Source organism: Sorex araneus, chromosome 1 (genome assembly GCF_027595985.1).
Source record: "Sorex araneus isolate mSorAra2 chromosome 1, mSorAra2.pri, whole genome shotgun sequence".
In the NCBI taxonomy this organism is placed as follows: domain Eukaryota; kingdom Metazoa; phylum Chordata; class Mammalia; order Eulipotyphla; family Soricidae; genus Sorex; species Sorex araneus.
Window position 1 is genome coordinate 440279402 of NC_073302.1, and position 19778 is coordinate 440299179.

The 19778-nt window shown below is 42.9% G+C and overlaps 1 protein-coding gene and 1 gene segment (V, D, J or C); both read left to right on the forward strand.

The window, feature by feature from the left end:
• LOC101537989 (T cell receptor beta constant 2-like) overlaps positions 1-19778 on the forward strand; it is a 150192-nt gene that overhangs the window by 43243 nt on the left and 87171 nt on the right.
• On the forward strand, positions 3027-7002 carry LOC105942995 (anionic trypsin). Its single transcript, XM_012932695.2, has 5 exons — positions 3027-3117; positions 4591-4750; positions 5791-6044; positions 6410-6546; positions 6801-7002. The coding sequence occupies exons 1-5, from the start codon at positions 3078-3080 to the stop codon at positions 6948-6950; spliced, it is 741 nt and encodes a 246-aa protein (XP_012788149.1). The 5' UTR covers positions 3027-3077; the 3' UTR covers positions 6951-7002.

A 19778-nucleotide genomic window follows, 5' to 3' on the forward strand; every position in this document is an offset into this window, starting at 1 on the left:
ATTTCATCTGTTCATCTCACACCCAAGACCCTTCTGCAAAGTAAACTTGAAACTTGAATCTAAGAAAAAGTCAACATACCTTGTTATTTATGTGTGTGTGGAAGTTCTATGAAAGTCTTAGGATCTAGGGAAATAACTCAAAGGATTGAAGCAAATACCTTGATGCTTGAGACCTTAAATTTAATTCCCAGTGCCATATGCATCCCCAAGCAATGCCTTGTATGACCCTAAAGGTCCACAACACCAATAAATTTAAGTCTCATGGCAACATCAGATTAAAGCAATGAACTGGCAAAGCATCCATTATTGGCCAAAGTACTACTGAGAGTGACCCTTGGGGCCCACATACTTTGGGGGAGGTCACTACTCAGAAAAGTTTTTAGGCACAATACAGATATAGCAGTGTTTCCACCCAGATCTGAGTCTCATTGGATTATCGGCGTGCAAATGGCCAGAGAAAATTTCTGAGCAATGGGGATGCTTCGTTCATAGGAAAGCTGACTTCCAGCCACGTCAGTCAGGTACCAGAACAGAAGACGCTATGTGAGCCCCTCTTAAATCCACAAATCCCAAATCCTCATCCTTCCATGTGACTCTGGTGGCCCTGTGATGTGCGCTGGAGAATTCCAGCGAGTCATCTGCTAGGAGCTATGGCTGTGCCCAGAAGAATAAGCCTGGGGTCTACACCCTTGGAGCATGCAACCATGTGGAGTGGATTGAGCAGACCATGACTGCCAACTACAGCCCCCAGCACCACCAATAACTATGCCAATAAAGTAACCGCCTCAGTGCCTGGCCATGGCCTCTTCCCTTTGACCTTCCTCACCCTCTGAACACACCCTCCTACGAAGGTCAGGCAGGCTCAGAGAGGAGAGGGAACCCCGTTCCTAGTGTGCTTTCCATGAGGGCAAGAGGGAATCCAGAACACAAGTCAGCAAGGCGGGAGGGGAAGTCTCTCAAGGAAATGTTTCAGAAACTCTTCACACCATAACATCAATGAAGTTACAGACCAGTCCCAATCCTTTATTTTCCTGAATTCTCATGGAAATTTCTGGAACTGCTGCAGGTCTTGGTGTGTTAGCAATAAGTTTGTCTCCCCAACATTGAGCGTGGTGTTTAGTTCTGCCTGCCTGATTGGTTACTGATGTTTCTCAGTTGTCCCTAACACTTTACCCATCAACAAAATTCAAGGACTCTGACCACTGTTTGATGTCACATTATTCTGTCTCTTCTGTCCCCATTTCCTCTTCCCTTCCTGCAACAACTGGATACTTCAGCTCTCTGGTCAAAGTCCAAGGGCGTTCTCATTGGATATTGTCCATTGTCTGGTCTTGTTCTTCACAGACAACATGAGAGACATCTGATATTTATTCTTCCTTCAGTTTCTTATGTTTTCCATTCATACTTTCTCTTTAAAAGCTGATATATATTTAAACAAAGTTTTATACTGCAGCTCATTAGGCTGAGTAATCTTACATACATTAAGCGTGGACCACAAGATGCATGTTCATTATCCCACTGCTGCATTTAGGGACTTAGCACTCTTTTGGTGAAATGATCATTATTTTTTTTTAGGTCACACCTGGTGATGCACAGGAGTTGCTCCTGACTCTGCATTTCGGAATTACTCTTGGCGATGCTCAGGGGACCATATGGGATGCTGGGAATCGAACCTGGGTTGGCCGCATACAAAGCAAATGCCCTACCCGCTGTGCTATCACTCCAGCCCTGAAAATGACCATTAATTTTATAGAGAAAATTTTGTATTGCTTGAAATACTTGTTTGATGGTAATGAGTTTTGTTTATCTATGAAACACTGTTCTTCTTTTTGCCTAAATATTAAATTTATCAGAATAGTTTCCATTAGACATTCTTTTCTGTAAGAACATAGACTTGCCCAGGCGATGTTCTTTAGTCTTGTGCATTCATGTGGAAACGTCCAGGAATTACTATCTAGAGGTCCTGTGAAATGCAGCTGATCTCACCAGATGTCTATTCCCATTGCTTCATTTAGATTTTAAATGGTTTACTACAATATTTTGAAGGGGTATAGATGCATGGCTTTGTTTCCTATTTTTATTCTCTTGTAGTTGAATGTTCACCTCTATCCCTAATTAAAGAGTTCTCAGTTACTTCTAAAAAAAAGGAGTTTCGCTACAATTTTTCTTTACTGCATGCCAGTAGTAAGGGCAATGTTCCACTCGAGGCAGCCCTTTACAATGTTGTCACAAATTAGAATTACCTTGTTTTTGATCATCCAAATCAGCATAAATAAGAATAAGAAATAGAGTTTTCCCCTAGCAACCTCTGCAATTCAGAACTTGGTTTTGCCTTCTTGGCTCCTGTCTCAGTGTCCTGCTGGCTTCCAAAGTTCCCAGAGAGTCCAACCTAGTAGCTCAGGAATTAGAGGCAGCAGAGTGGGAGGTGGAGGGTGGGGGTGGTGGGGAGGGTTGGTGAGACAGAGGATCTTTGAAGGCCCTAAAAGCAGAAATCAGAGTCACAGCATGTGGGGAGTCCCCGCGGGAAACTATGTGACAGGGGTTGGAGATCAGCTGGATGAACCCTCACAAGAGGAGATGTGCCTGATCTCTACAAGAGAGAAAGATGAGGAAGAAAAACACGGACAGGAGGCTCCAATATCTGAGACCTCAGGACTCTGCTGATAGGAGGTAAGGACCACAGGGGACAAGCAAAGCATCGTGACCATGTTAGGAACAGAATTGGGAGGACGTGCTGTGTTATGACAGCAGATGCAGTCCAAGACGGAGCACGAGGGCCCAGAGTCTTCCAGGTGTGCTGAGTTTGTTGTACACACGGGGGCACAAACCAGGTTGTGCCATGGACATTGAGAAATAAAAATCACTGATATGGGGGAGGGATGCCTTGACCTCTGCCCTCAGGAGGCGAGTTCCCACGACACGTAAAGGTCATGTCCCAAGGGTTGCCAAATGCAGCAGAGCTGATGCAAGACCTTGGGAAGGGGACACCTGCGGGGTGCTGGCAGGGGGAGGAGCAGTGCCCCCTCCCACGGAGGTATAAAGGCTCCCGGCCACCCTCTCCCCGACACTCTGCCACCATGAATCCTCTGCTGATTCTCGCCTTCGTGGGAGCTGCTGGTGAGTGCAAGGACTGCCTTAATCTTCACCTGCTTCTCCCGACGGAATATCTGTTCCACTATCCTTGCTGCCTCTTCTGTTTGACCTCAAGATTATTCTTTGTACTCAAGTTATTAGCAGCTTTCTTCAGTCTCTTCTATTATAACTCTTCTCACTCAGAATCCCAATCAACCACTTGCTGGATTTGGTTTGTAATGCGGAACAGGACGTGGAGTAAGGAAGAGTAATGGAGAGCGTTTTTCATTTAATGAGGACTATACTTTAAGCAGGATCAGTTTTTGAATCTCTACAGTGGATAGGTCTCCTAGATTTGCTCTTTACTTCTCATGCAAGAGGGAAGGTGATAAAATTCTATTTCATAGTCGTCTTTTTGAAATTCTGACTAAATGGCTTCAATTATAAACTCTGTATGAAATCTTTAAGCTGAAATGATTCCCACTGTGTAGTCAAGGTTGTGATTCACAATCTACTGAGTTATTCCACTTCTATGTTAATCATGTCCAATTTTATTCAGACATTCCAGTTCTGTGTTATTTGTATGTAATGGACAAGGGGCTGCTCCCCTGATATCACTAAAGGGTTAGCCCAAGGAAGAAACTAGGTATAGCCTCGGTTCTCATGGAGAAGATGTTCAAGCTAGATCAAGTATCTTGATCATAAGAGTTTTAAAGTGCGGAGGACTTGTCTTTTGATGTATGGCTATAGCCCTCATTCATATCACTGTTATAGCTGAAACCCTGATGTCTATTAGCTCATTACTTTTTGTTCTATTCTTTCCCACCTTGATGCTTTTCTTCTCTGTCTGTCTTCTCTTTAAACATTGGGGAAAGAATGATCTAAGCATTCCCCTTTTACTACTCCACATTTCCTCATCCAGCAGTCTAAGAGGCTACTTCTGTAACTTCATAATGTGCCTGTCAAGTTGATAGGCAGGGGTGGAATGGGGGTTGGGAAGGGGATAAAATCTGGGAACACTGGGGGAAAGAAGTTAATACTGGTGGACGAATTATTGTTTGATTACCAGATGCCTAAAATGCAATTATCAGTAACCGGGAATTATGCCTCTTTAATAAAAAATTGTTTTTATTAAACTAAAGCAGAAAAATTAAAATCCAAAAGATTTTTTTTAAAACTGAGGAAAATGGCAGATCTTAGAGATACAGAATAGGATGAAATGGTGATAAACCCTCCAAAACTGATAAGATTGGGACCAGTGACACCTGAATGTGTGTCTTATACCCTGATGCCGAGGCAGAGGTCAGGCCAAGGGCCCTGCGGGATACCTGTAAGCTTCTTGCAAATTCTTAGACAAATCAAGGGGAACTAAATCCTGACTGACGAAGGACAACAGTTTAAATGTCTACTCTTCCCGTGCCCAGGAAGCAATCCTATTGAGCACGATCCAGCCACAGGGAGGGCCTCTGCACGCAACCACCTCCAACTCATTGCTTCTCCCCTCCTGTCTCCACTCAGTTGCTTTCCCCTCTAACGACGATGACAAGATCGTCGGGGGATACACCTGCCAGGAGAACTCCGTTCCCTACCAGGTGTCCCTGAATGCCGGCTACCACTTCTGCGGTGGTTCCCTCATCAATGACCAGTGGGTGGTGTCCGCTGCTCACTGCTACAAGTCGTAAGTGATGCTCCCCACTGCAAAGCCTCCTGGGGCCCCTGAGAGCTGGTCCTTACAGGGGAGGCTGAGGTGAGGGTGCGAGCAGATGAGGTCAATGTTGGGGGAGCAGTTGTGAACTGTAGTCAAGTTTCTAGATCAGGGGTGAAAAGGACGGGTGAAGAGGAGAAAAAAAGTAATGTGATTAATAACGCAAGTGAGAAGATGATACACAGAGACAATGTTAGCATCTGTGAATCAAAATCACAGGAGTAGAGAAAAGGGGTGCCAAACATGGCCCATAATGAAAGCAATCATGTCTCCAAATTTGAGTCATACATTGAAGCCACTGAGAGTTCTCCAAACCCAGAAAACTGGGTTCTAGCCTAATACAATGACAAACTTTGTAAGGAGGGGACCAAATAGTCATGGGTTTCTTACCCTCTGTTCCTCATACGGGAGACACATGAGCAAATAGAGCTGGGATCACTCCCAGGCACAAAGCATCTCCAAACAGGATCGCACGTGCATCAAAAAGATCACACACACACACACACACACACACACACACACACACCTACTCATTACCACATCTCACAGGGGGGGTACAAAGCAATGGTTGCTCCTCACCATTAGGAATTTGGGGGTTCCATGAGTTAACTGGGAGGACCAGAAGATGTGATTCTTAAAGCTAAAGGCATGTCGACAATGTTGGACTACAAGTCTAAGATCTCCTCCTACAGACGGTGGAGTATGTTGAAAGGTGGACAAGGAGGAGCAAAGATCACACTTTACCTTGGCAGAGGGCAAGGGAGCAGGCTGGCTCCTGCAGCAGCTCCTCTGGGCAGTGTGGTTTGGGGAATAAGGTGGAACAGGGAAAGGAAAAGCCCACTGAGGGGTCATCTCCCATAGTACCCCTTCACCTCCCAGGTGCAGGAGCAACCTTCTAGGGTTACTCATGTTGCCGCACCCGTTTCTACTTGAGTGTCATCACACACCCGGGCACAGGGAGCTGCAGAAGTGGGAAGGGGCCGCGACAAGCTCACTGTGCTCCCTCCCTGCAGCCGCATCCAGGTGCGTCTGGGCGAGCACAACATCAAGGTCCAGGAGGGCAATGAGCAGTTCATCAACTCCGTCAAGGTCATCCGCCACCCCCGCTTCAGCAGCTGGACCCTGGACAATGACATCATGCTCATCAAGCTCTCTGCCCCTGCCGTCCTCAGCAGCCGCGTGGCTGCCGTCTCCCTGCCCAGCTCCTGCGCCCCCGCTGGCACCCAGTGTCTCATCTCTGGCTGGGGCAACACCCTGAGCAACGGAGGTGAGTGGGGTCCTCTCAGCCTTACTCTCCTGCTTCCCTCTGAGCCCACGTCCTACGGAGCCAACGTACCTGAGTGTTTGACACTGTTGCTTAAAACCTGAACATAACGCCATGAACCCAAGCTCTGCAGGGCAGTGCCCTGGGACCCATGTGGTGCAAAATCTCACTTAACTGACCCCAAAGTCAGGACACACTGCTCTTGCATGATCTTCTCTAGCAAGGGGTCACCAGTGTTTCTTCATTGTGTAGCACCGGTCCACTGTTCTTGTCGTGGCTCATCTTTCCAAGTCCTTTTGGTGCTCTCAGAGCTAGTTCCTGCAGTACTAGCCTCATGCACTTCCTCTCCCATCTCTTCCTGCCCCCAGTCAACAACCCTGCACTGCTGCAGTGCCTGGATGCTCCCCTGCTGAGCCAGGAGCAGTGTGAGGCTTCCTACCCTGGACAGATCACCGACAACATGGTCTGCGCTGGCTTCCTGGAGGGAGGCAAGGACTCCTGCCAGGTACTTCCCCTTCCCTGCTCTGGTCTACTGCCCACTCACTGGGAGAGGGTGTGGACCCAGTCTCGGGTGGCAGAGGGGGATGCCGAGCATGTCCCCTGAAGGGAGGACAAGCTATTCTGTGTGGCACATCATCTTTCTGTATGAAACAAGTAAAAGCCTCCTGGAGATGGAGGAGTCCCAGGACTAAGCCAAAGGGCATTGAACATTCTCCCTGCGAGGGTGTCTCTTTATTAACGGGTCCCTCTTCCTGCTAGGGTGACTCTGGTGGCCCCGTGGTGTGCAATGGTGAGCTCCAGGGAGTCGTGTCCTGGGGCTATGGCTGTGCCCAGAAGAACAAGCCCGGAGTCTACACCCGTGTGTGCAACTTCGTGGACTGGATTGAGCAGACCATGGCTGACAACTAAAGTCCCCCAGCACCTCCAATCACTAAGCTAATAAAGTGATTTTGCCTCACTACCTATGTCTGTGTCTCTTTGCTTGAACTCACCTCTTTCTTTGTCCTGTGCCAACTTATGTCAGACAGGCTCTAGAGGTGACCAGAAAACTAGTGCCCAAACACAGCTCCCAAACACAACTCCCAATCACCATGTGTTGTATGGATTTTGAGTTGAGCAGCAGGGAAAGAGAGAATTGAGATTGAAGAAAGTGGAGCAAGATAGTCACTTTCTTAAAATGTTTTATGAACATTCTTTACATCAGCTACTACCAATGCTAATCCCTGGTTCTGTTCTCAATCCATGTTGAACCTTCTCGAGGTTCTGCATGTCTGAATGTTTCCAATTGCTCAAAGAAACTATGTTACATATACACAGCCAAATATTATGCAGCTGTTAGGAAAAATGAAGACATAAAATTTACTTATAAATGGGTGGACATGGAGAATATCATGCTGAGTAAAGAGTCAGGGGAGAGGAACAAACATAGAATGTTTGCACCCTTGTGTGGGATGTAAAAAACATGGTAAGACCAGGAGGTTGACTCTATGGCTTGGAAGCTGGCCTCACATTCTGGGGAGAGGGCAACTCAGATAGAGAAGGGAACACCAAGTAAAACGTGTTGGAGGTCATGCAGGGGAAGGGAAATATATGCTTAATGTAGACTAGAGACTGAACACAATTGCCACTCAACACCTTTATTGCAAACCACAACACCTAATTAGAGAGAGAACAAAAGGGAATACCCTGCCACAGTGGCAGGGTGGGGTGGGGGGAGATGGGATTGGGGGCATGGGAGGGATACTGGGTTTATTGGTGGTGGAGAACGGGCACTGGTGAAGGGATGGGTTCTTGAACTTTGTATGAGGGAAACATGAGCACAAAAATGTATAAATCTGTAACTGTACCCTCACTGTGACTCACTAATTAAAAAATAAATAAATTTTTAAAAAATTTTAAAAATACATTGTACGAGACTAATACTCAATGACAGTCGAAACAAGGGCCAGGAAAATTGTTTTACAGTTGGAAGCCCAGCTCAAGTGCTGGGAGAAGGCATTTGGTATAGAGAAGGGACCATTATGACAATGATATTGGAAATGATCACTCTGGATAAGACCCTTATGCTGTAAGTAGGAAAAGGGCCATGTATGATAACCTCTCAGTACCTGTATTCCACTCTATAGTGTGAAAATAAGAGGGGGCCGGAAAGGTTGTTGTCGGAGGGAAACTGGGGATATTGGAGGGGGGATATGAACTCTCATGGAGGGGTGAGTGTCAGAACATTGTATGACTGAAACCCTATCATGAATAGTTGTGTAACTATGTATCTCATGATAATCCAACTTGAAAAAGAGAAAAGAAATAAGTCTGTCTCCACAGCATTGAGCTTCCTCCTCACTTCTGTCACACTGGTTTGTTAGTGATGTTTTTCTTTCTTATTTGCATATGTGCAAAAAAATTTAAGGCAATTACTCATAGAATGTCATTGAGAACAGAATTTTATGATATTCTCTTCATTTTGCATAGATCTGGCTTGTTCTCAAATTACTTTGTATTTATAGATGTGGTGACTAAGATTTTTTAATAAACACATCATGATTCACAATACTGTTATTAATAAGTCTTCAGGCATAAGTACCTGCAATACCACCCCACCACTAGTGTCCCAATAGCCCTCCACTGCGTCTACAGATTCCCTCCTTCCCACCTCTTCCCTCTACAACCTGATACCTGTAGGTAAACCTGCAGGGTCTGATGCCATTGGACATTTGTTATTCCCATCTTAAGTTTCTTCCCATCCCATGTACTAGATGAACTAGTCCTTCTCACTCTGACTAAATTCACTCTCATGGACACCATCTAGTTCTGTCCACACAGTAGGGAATTGCACAATGTAATCTTTTCTTATAGCCAAGTAGTATCACATTGAGAATATACATTCGTTCATCTGTTATTTATTTGTTTCCACATGTTTACTATTGTAAATAGCTCTGCAATAAACATAGAAGGGTGAGAGTCTTTTTAAAATAGAGTCTTGGGAACCATACAATAGACATACAATAGATGCCAAGAAGTGGCTTTGTTGTTTGATTTATATTTCTCTGGTGATAATGAAGAGTACTTTTAATATACTTATTGCCCATCCGTATACTCTCTTTGAGAAATTGTTTGGCACTTCTCCCCCACCTTTTGTATGTTTTTTTATGAATGAATCACCATGTGGCACAGTTACAGACTTACAAACTTTCATGGTTACGTTTCAGTCATACAATGATCAAGTACCTCCCCCTCCACCAGTGCCCATTTTCCACCAACAATGGTCCCAGGATCCCTCCACAAACTCCATCCTGCCCTCCTCACACTACTCTTACTCTGTGGCAGGGCATTCCCTTTTGTTCTCTCTCTCTCTCCTTTTGGGTGTTGTGTTTTCAGTGAGGTATTAAGTGGTCATCATGTTCAGTCTATAGTCTACTTTCAGCATGCCTCTCCCAACCCAAGCTGGCCATCCTACCACCCTTTACCTGTTGGTTCCTTCTCTATTTGAGTTGCCTTTTTCCCCAGCATGTGGTCTGGCTTCTAAGCTGTGAAGTAGTCCTGGTACTTATCTCTACTCTTCTTGGGTTATTAGTCTCCCATTCTGTTACTTTATATTCCACAACTGAGTGCAATCTTTCTATGCATGCCCCTCTCTTTCAGAATCATTTCACTTAACATGATACTTTCCATGTTCAACCACCTATATACAAATTTCATAACTTTATCTTTTCTAACAGCTTCACAATATTCCATTGTGTACATGTAACAAAGTTTCTTTTACCAGTCATCTGTTCTTGGGCAATCAGGTTTTTTCCAGATTCTGGCTATTGTAAATAGTGCTGCAATGAATATAAAAGTGCAAATGTCATTTCTGCTATACTTTTTTGGCTCTCTGGGATATATTCTCAGAAGTGGTTTTACTGGGTACAATGGAAGCTCAATTTCTAAACACAAGTTGCTTTTGTTCTTTTGGATGTGGGCCATTCTCTGTGGTGTGAGATGATATCTCATTGTTTTTTTGATCTGCATCTTCCTGTTGATTAGTGATGAAGAGAATTTTTTATGTGTCCTTTGGCCATTCAGATTTCTTCTTTGAGAAAGTTTCTGTTCATTTCATCACTCCCTGATCTGGAGGCATGTTACCTAGCCTAAGACACGGCACCTCACCAACCCAGGCAGCTCTCAGTAACCCTCAATTGTTTCATATATAAAAACACAGGGGGAGATGTGGGGGACCAGGACCCTGGGAAAAGGAGAACTTAGTCATTTCCCCAGACAGGGAGTGCCCACCAAGATATTGTATTATGAAACAGACATCTCGTACCAAGGGCGAGACCCACAAAGATGACAGGCATATCATGTTCCAGTGTGCTGATCCCCCTTACGCAGTAACCCCTTGAATGCTCCGGGTGATCCACCATGGCCCCCTCGCAAAAGCCTTGCTCCTCAGCCTATATATTCTGTAAATTTTCCTTCAATAAACGAGACCTTAACAACAGTTCCTTGCTTGGTCTCCCTCTTCTTTCTCGCCCTTGCTATTTCAGGTAGCGCCTCTTCAGACCCTGGAATAACTTGGTCCCGCGGGACGGGACATTGGGACATGACCTTTAAGTGTCATGGGAACTCACCTCCTGAGGGCAGAGAGCAAGGTACCCCTCAGATAGGAAATAGTAATGAGCAGTGCCCTTATCAGTGATTTGTATTCCTCAATGTCCACAGTAATTAGTGTCCCTGTGTGTACAACAAAGTCAGTGTACCTGGAGGACTCTGAGCAACTCCTCTGTCTTGGACTGGATCTTCTGCCCAGCCCGTTCTTTCTCCTCCCTCTTCCTGACTGTGAGTTTCTTCCCAAAGTGGCCATGACGCTGGCCTGGTCTCTTATGGGCCCCGACCCCTCCACCTTACACTCAGCATAGTCCTGTTGCTTTAGATCCCAGAGCCCCTGCCGGTGTTTTCTCTTCTTTATCCTTATCTGTTGCAAAGATCAGGCACATCACCACATGTTATGATTCACCCAGTTGACCTCTAACCCTTCCCACATCATCGTGTCACCCAGGAACTCAGCACATGCTGTGACTCTGATTTCTCCTCTCAGGGCCTCAGAGCACCCTTCAAAGTTCCAGTCTCCTTAAACTTTTCCCACTACTTCCTCTCGAGTCCTGAGAAACTTAGGTGGACTCAGAGATGTTGGAGGCCAACAAGACAGAGTCAGTGGACAATGAAGGCAAACAGAGTTCTGAGCTAAAGAAAGAGACTGAGTAAAACTAATGCCTTGGACTAGCTATCTGCAGTTTCCAGGTAGTGTAGGAAGGGGGTTAGGGCTGGGGAATCTAAGAGGCGGACTAATATGACATTCAGGGTTTTTAATTTTGGGATTAGATGAAAGGGTGGGGCGAAGGTTAGGATTGTGGTATAATTGTAGACCAAAACCATAAATGTTTTAATTACTTTAAGTAAATGAACTCAACTTCAAAATATTAAGAACAACTAGAGAGTTAACCTAAAATTTACATGTGTGAATTTCTTTTGGTTTGTTCTATTGGACCACATCTTGTGGTGTTCAGGGCTAATTTTTGGCCCTGTGCTTAGGCATCTCTCTTGGTCTTTTTGGGGTCCATAGGCAGTACCAGATGGAACTTAGTCTCTCAGAACCCAGGTGAGGTGTGTGCAAGAAAAGGAAGTTACTTTATGTACCATGTCTCTGGACTCATTATGTATATATTTTTTGAGGTAAATAGATTTTATTTAGAGGTTTCTGAGGGAAGGAGGAAGGGATAAATGGGAGAGAGAATAATAAAAATAACGTGCTGAAGAGAGAACACGGGCTTCTCCAAGGGTGGGGGAAGCCCCTACACATAACCGAATTTTAGACACAAAAGTATGAAAGCATGAAAGTACACATCTCAAGAGGGGAGATGCGGGCGACACATGTGCTCAGGCAACACATGTGATCAGCCACTGGGGCGCAAGCAGCACATGGGCTCAGGCAGCCTCAATATGTATATTTCTTAAGCAATTTTCTCATAAGAAGTTTCATACTAATAGAGATAACATGAGCTTACATGAGCCTATTTGATTAATGAACTGAGGTAAAATGAAGCTGGAAATCTCTCAACTTTGAGAAAATAATTGCTTTTATCAATTTTGAAAGTTTTAGGGCTGGAGCGATAGTACAGCGGTAGGGCGTTTGACTTGCATGCAGCCAACCCGGGTTAGAATCCTCCGTCCCTCTCAGAGAGACTGGCAAGCTACGGAGTATCTCACCCACACGGCAGAGCTTGGCAATCTAACCGTGGCCTATTCAATATACCAAAATCAATAACAAGTCTCACAATGGATATGTTACTGGTGCCCACTTGAGCAAATCCATGAGCAATGGGATGATAGTGATACAGTGATACAGTTAAAGTTTTTGGAAATTCTAATTCATATCAAAGTCCCAAGCTATAAAGCCTTTAAGAAAGTAGTTGTGATATTATCAACATGAAGAAAATTATAAATACAAAATGCATAACAAGACAAAACTAGATACAAATTTTCCTATGAATTTATAGCGCAAAAGTGACTTTGTTCCTCTGGAATGTATAAAAAGGATTCCCCATCACTGACATAAAGACAAATAGCAAAATACTCCCCATCCTTCCAACAAACACACACACACACACACACACAGAAACATGACTGTGTAAATTGCTCAAAAGACATAAGAACCTTTGAGATGAGTTTCCTTAAGCGGGAGTGCATCAAAATTGTTTTCGGAGCATGACTCCTCCTGAAGGCTCAACATTTTAGGACAAACATACTTGCTTTTATTCAACCCCTTCTCCCCCAAATTGTATTAGGTACCAAATGATGACAGTAGACCAACATAACAACTTAGTGTCTTTGAATACTTTTCTCTGGTTATTTTTCATGACGTGGAAGAGAACTACCTGGGCCTACTTTTGAATGAAACTCCTGTCGAATATTGTCTTTGAGTTAAGCCTGGATGCACTATTGGTTCCTTCAACTTAAGTCACTTTGCAAAAGAGTTCAAAAGTATTACCTGGAGACTTAGAGCCCACTTCTATGGGAACCAGTGCTAGACTAAGGTCATTTTTGCCCCCATTTAATTGAGCTAGTCCACATGGACCTACCCTAAATTTGTCATTGTATCCTTCTAAACACCTGGCTGTTAACAAGCAAGATTTTAGAATGCAGAAGAGAACAGCTGAGTCCTTCTTGTCATTAACCATAGAGTTGTCTTTAATGTCTCAATACCATTGGCCAGCAAACGATTAAGAAGCACCCAAGAACTGTAGAAATAAGTACCAGGAGGTTGACTCCATGGCTTCGAGGCTGGCCTCACGTTCCGGGGAAAGGTCAACTCAGAGAAGCGATCACCAACTACATTGTAGTCGAAGGCCATGTGGGGAAGGGAGTTGCGGGCTGAATGAGGGCTAGAGACTGAGCACAGCGGCCACTCAACACCTTTATTGCAAACCACAACAGCTAATTAGAGAGAGAAAACAGAAGGGAATGCCTTGCCACAGTGGCAGGGTGGGGTGGGGGGGAGATGGGATTGGGGAGGGTGGGAGGGACACTGGGTTTACGGGTGGTGGAGAATGGGCACTGGTGAAGGGATGGGTTCCAAACTTTGTATGAGGGAAGTATAAGCACAAAAGTGTATAAATCTGTAACTGTACCCTCACGGTGATTCTCTAATTAAAAATAAATAAATTAAAAAAAAAATAAAATAAAAAAAAAATTTAAATTAAACCAGGAAAAAAAAAAAAAGATTTAACCAACAACAACAACAACAAAAAAAAAAGAAGCATCTGCACTGCAAAAGAAATGATGAATGGAATCAAAAGTTACCCACAGATTGGGGAAAGAAATAACAAAACTTAGAGTAGAAATTTATGACATGGAAACCCAAAAAAAACCAAAAGATCAAAGAAACCAAGAGCTGATTCTTTGAGAATATAAACAAGATTGACAACCCACTAGCAAGACTGACAAAGAAAGAGAGAGAGAACGCTAATAAACTGAGTCAGGAATGAAAAGGGGGACATCACAAAAGAAATCAAAGAAATTCAAAACATCATCAGAGACTACTTTGAAAGTCTGTATGCCCCGAAACAAGAGAACCTAGAAGAAATGGATAAATTCATGGATTCCTATAATCTCACAAAGCTGAACCAAAAAGATTTGGAATAACTGAATAGACCCATTAATATCAAGAAAATTGAAACTGTAATCAAAAGTCTTCCCAAAAACAAAAGCCCAGGTCCAGATAGATTCACTAGAGAATTCTTCCAAACATTTAAAGACGAACTATTGCCAGTTCTTCTCTAGCTTTTCGGGGAAATTGAAGAAACAAAACTCTCCCAAACAGTTTCTATGAGGCACATATCTCCCTAATTCTACAAGCAAACAAAGACACTACAATAAAAGAAAACTACAGGCTGATATCCATGATAAATATGAATGCGAAGATCTTGAACAAAATATTAGCAAATAGAATCAACAACTCATCAAAAAGATCATACACCATGACCAAGTTGGCTTCATCCGCGGGATGCAAGGATGGATTAACATTCAGAGATCAATCAACATAATCCATGATAACAACAAAAGAAAAGATAAAAACCATATGATCATATCAATATATGCATAGAAAGCATTTGAAAAGATCCAGCACCAGTTTATGATGAAAACTGTCAACAAAATTGGTTTTGTACAAATTATCAAATGCTTCCTTTTCAGCAGGTCTGACTTTTGGGGGAGAAACTCCAAACAATGATAGTGAGTTTTTGTAAGATGATATTACTTTGTCATCTTCCCCTTGCCACACGAAGCTTGTCCCGGTTTTTCCCGGAATTTAGGCTTACCCCATTCACACCCATCAAGGTGTTCCCGAATCTCTCCCATCCCTTTGTTTAGCTGTAATCACTTCTCTATGCTCTCTTTCACAAAACAGTTAATCATCTTTCCCCCTAATCTGACTCTGTTAATTTGTAAGATCAGACCTTCCTAGAACACAATTTTATAAATTAATATTTAATATTATAACACTGAATATTACAAGTTAATATTGTCTTTCTCCTCTCCTTATGCCTTTTGAATAATTTACTTTAAAGCAATGCCCTTTTTGCTTAGAAACAAGAAGACAATATTATGCTTCTGTAACTTGGGTCTTAATTGGCTTTGAATATTATTCATTCCCGGGCATCTGCTTTCTCCACTTAAGCCTCAGTTGATCTCAGTTCCTAGCACCCCAAAAGCAGGGTTCCAATGAGGGATGGGACGGATCCATGGCAAGCAGTGAGTTATGTGCTACCCTGGCATCGAGATGGGCCTGGCCAAAGTGCATAATGCTTAACTCTAAGTTAAGAGCTTGATCATAGACAAATGCTGTCATGATCCAAAAGTCACGACGAGACTAGGACCCTGCTAGGGATAGGAAAGACTGATCTGGCCTGAGCACTGTAGTCTGAGATTGAGATGGCCCCAGGAGAGCAATTCTATAAGCTTTAATGCATTTCTTGTTGTGTCCATACAAAGTGATTAATATTGTGAATGCTTATATGTTTGCTGGATGAGGAGAGGAGAAACACAGTCATGGGAGTCCACCCTTGGGTGGATCCTCCTACTGAAAGAGAATCAGTCCTAGGAGAAGCATCCCCTGAGGGAAAAGAACCTTACCCTTATTGATTGTGACCACATCTTTGTGTATGCCCCAAAGCCCTCATGCTGGGCTGGTGGGATTTAACTAGGCTGTAAGAGTGGGTTGGGGAGCCAGATCAGGGGTCGAGATCCAGGGAGAGATCCAGACCTGGGAGTAAAGCAGAGAGAGAGAGAATGAAATTAACTGATCAAGCAACTTGTTTGGCCTTCTTCCTTCCGTCGCCTGCCCCTGACCAACAGCCACACACAGCTGTTCTAGAGCACGGAACGTGGGCAGTGAGACAGAGCCACCCAGAGAGCCCGCAAGTGCACATGCCCGTCTGCGTGCCTTAGTTTTTTACAAGTTCTTTGTTGATATATTGAATGTAATCAAAGTAAAGTGAAAGTAAAGTGAAATTTATCATCTACACAGGCTGGGTGGGGGGGTGGGGTTGTGGGGAGGTGGGTGGGAGATATACTGTGATTCTTGGTGGTGGAATATGTGGACTGGTGAAGGGATGGATGTTCGGGCATTGTATAACTGAGACTTAAACCTGAAAGCTCTGTAACTTTCCACATGGTGATTCAATTAAAAAGAGGGTTTTGAAGCAACTTCCTCAATATAGTCAAAGTCATCTACCACAAACCTATGGCAAACATTACCCTCAATGGGGAAAAACTAAGAGAGTTCCCTCTAAGATCAGAAAGAAGACAAGGATGACCACTCTCACCACTTCTGTTCAAAATAGTACTGGAAGTACTTGCAATAATGGTTAGGCAAGAAAAATATATTTAGGGCATCCAGATAGGAAAGGAAGACATCAACATCTCACTATTTGCAGATGATATGATACTATATTTAGAGACCCTAAAGCTTCTACCAAGAAACTCCTAGAAACAATAGACTTGTATAGTAAAGTCGCAGCCTATAAAATCAATACCCAAAAGACCATGGCTTTCGTATATGCAAATAATGAGAGAGAAGAAAGTGACATGAAAAATAGCAATACCCATCACAACCATGCCTCGGAAAATCAAGTACCTCGGAATCAGCTTAACTAAGAAGGTAAAGGATCTGTATAAAGAAAATTATAAAACCTTACTTCACAAAATAAAAGAGGACACGAAGAAATGGAAACATATCACCTGTTCATGGATTGGGAGAATTAACATTGTCAAATAGTAATACTCTCCAAAGCATTACACAGATTCAATGCGATCCTTACAAGGATACCTATGAAATTCTTCAAAGAAATGGATCAAATACCGCTGAAATTCATAGGAATAATAAATGCCCACGAATAGCTAAAGCAATTCAGGGGAAAAGAATATGGGAGGCATCACCTTTCCTAACCTCAAACTCTACTATACAAAGCGGTAAGAATTAAAACAGCATGGTACTGGAACAAAGGCAAAGTCATAGACAAATGGAACAGGGATCAATATCCTTACAAACACCCTCAAATATATAATCATCAAATCTTTGATAAAGGAGTAAGAAATGTGAATTGGAGCAAGGAAAACCTCTTTAACAAATGGTGCTGGCAAAACTGGACAGCTACATGCAAAAGAAAATGGGCTTAGACCTCCACCTAACACCATGCAGAAAAGTCAGATCAAAATGGATTAATGACCTCAATATCAGACCAGAATCCATATGGGATATCGAAAACAAGGTCAGCAAAACCCTCCAAGACATTGAAACTGAAGTTATCTTTAAAGATGACACTCCACTGACCAAGCAAGTAGTAACAGAGATAAACAAATAGGACTACCTTAAACTGAGAAGCATCTGAACCTCAAAGATACAGTGACAGGAATGCAAAGACTATCCACTGAAGGAGAAAGATATTCACCCAAAACCCACCTGATAAGGGGTTGATATCAACTATTTACAAGGCTCTGGTTGAACTCTACAAGAAGAAAACATCTAACCATCAGAAAATGGGGTGATGAAATGAACAGAAACTTTCTCAAAGAAGAAATCTGAATGGCCAAAAGGCACATAAAAAATTCTCTTCATCACTAATCAACAGGAAGATGCAGATCAAAAAATCAATGAGATATTATCTCACACCACAGAGAATGGCCCACATCCAAAAGAACAAAATCAACCGTGTTTAGTCAAATGGACCCAGCAATACTAATTCTGGGAATATATCCCAGAGAGGCAAAAAAATGTATAGTAGAAATGACATCTTCACTTGTATGTTCATTGCAGCACTATTTACAATGGCCAGAATTTGGAAAAAACCCGACTGCCCAAGAATAGATGACTGGTTAAAGAAACTTTGTTACATGTTCACAATGGAATATTATGAAGCTGTTAGAAAAGATGAAGTTATGAAATTTTCATATAGGTGGATCAACATGGAAAGCATCATGTTAAGTGAACTGAGTCAGAAAGAGAGGGACAGACATAGAAATATTGCTCTCTCAGTTGTGGAATATAAAGTAACAGAATGGGAGACTAACAACCCAAGAATTGTAGAGATAAGTACCATGGGGATTACTTTACAGCTTAGAAGCCAGACTCACATGCTGAGTGAAAAGGCAACTCAGATAGAGAAGGGACCAACTGGTAAAGGGTGGTAGGATGGCCCACTTGGGTTGGGAGAAGCATGCTGAAAGTAGACTCTAGACCAAACATGATGACCACTTAATACCTCATTGCAAAGCACAACACCCAAAAGGAGAGAGAGAGCAAAGGGGAATGCCCTGCCACAGAGTAAGAGTAATGTGAGGGGGGCAGGGTGGGGTTTGTGGAGGGATCCTGGGACCATTGTTGGAGGAAAATGGGCACTGGTGGAGGGGGAGGTACTTGATCATTGTATGACTGAAACGTAACCATGAAAGTTTGTAAGTCTGTAACTGTGCCACATGGTGATTCATTCATAAAAAAAAACATACAAAAGGTGGGGGAGAAGTGCTAAACAATTTCTCAAAGAGAGTATACAGATGGGCAATAAGTATATTAAAAGTACTCTTCATTAATTATCACCAGAGAAATATAAATCAAAAACAACAAAGCCTCTTCTTGGCATCTATTGTATGTCTATTGTATGGTTCCCAAGACTCTATTTTAAAAAGACTCTCACCCTTCTATGTTTATTGCAGAGCTATTTACAATAGTCAATATGTGGAAACAAATCAATAACAGATGAGCGAATGTATATTCTCAATGTGATACTACTTGGCTATAAGAAAAGATTACATTGTGCAATTCCCTACTGTGTGGACAGAACTAGATGGTGTCCATCAAAGTGAATTTAGTCAGAGTGAGAAGGACTAGTCCATCTAGTACATGGGATGGGAAGAAACTTAAGATGGGAATAACAAATGTCCAATGGCATCAGACCCTGCAGGTTTACCTACTGATCTTCCCTCTACCTACTGTAGAGGGAAGAGGTGGGAAGGAGGGAACCTGTAGACACAGTGGAGGGCTATTGGGACACTGGTGGTGGGGTGGCATTGCAGCTACTTATGCCTGAAGACTCATTAATAACAGTATTGTGAATCATGATGTGTTTATTAAAAAATCTTAGTCACCACATCTATAAATATAAAGTATTTTGAGAACAAGCCAGATCTATGCAAAATGAAGAGAATATCATAAAATTCTGTTCTCAATGATATTCTATGAGTAATTGCCTTTAACTTTTGTGCACATATGCAAATAGGAAAGAAAAACATCACTAACAAACCAGTGTGACAGAAGTGAAGAGGAAGCTCAATGCTGTGGAGACAGACTTATTTCTTTTCTCTTTTTCAAGTTTGATTATCATGAGATACATAATTACACAACTATTCATGATAGGGTTTCAGTCATACAATGTTCTGACACTCACCCCACCATGAGAGTTCATATCCCCCCTCCAATATCCCCAGTTTCCCTCCGACAACAACCTTTCCATCCCCCTCTTATTTTCACACTACAGAGTGCAATACAGGTACTGAGAGGTTATCATACATGGCCCTTTTCCTACTTACAGCATAAGGGTCTTATCCATAGTGAGCATTTCCATTATCATTGTCATAATGGTCGCTTCTCTATACCAAATGCCTTCTCCCAGCACTTGAGCTGGGCTTCCAACTGTAAAACAATTTTCC

Coding starts and splice junctions, on each gene's coding strand:
- LOC105942995 (XM_012932695.2), top strand. CDS start 3,078: ATGAATCCTCTGCTGATTCTCGCCTTCGTGGGAGCTGCTG. Junction 6,045..6,409: donor CAACACCCTGAGCAACGGAG/GTGAGTGGGGTC, acceptor TCCTGCCCCCAG/TCAACAACCCTGCACTGCTG. Junction 6,547..6,800: donor GAGGCAAGGACTCCTGCCAG/GTACTTCCCCTT, acceptor TCTTCCTGCTAG/GGTGACTCTGGTGGCCCCGT.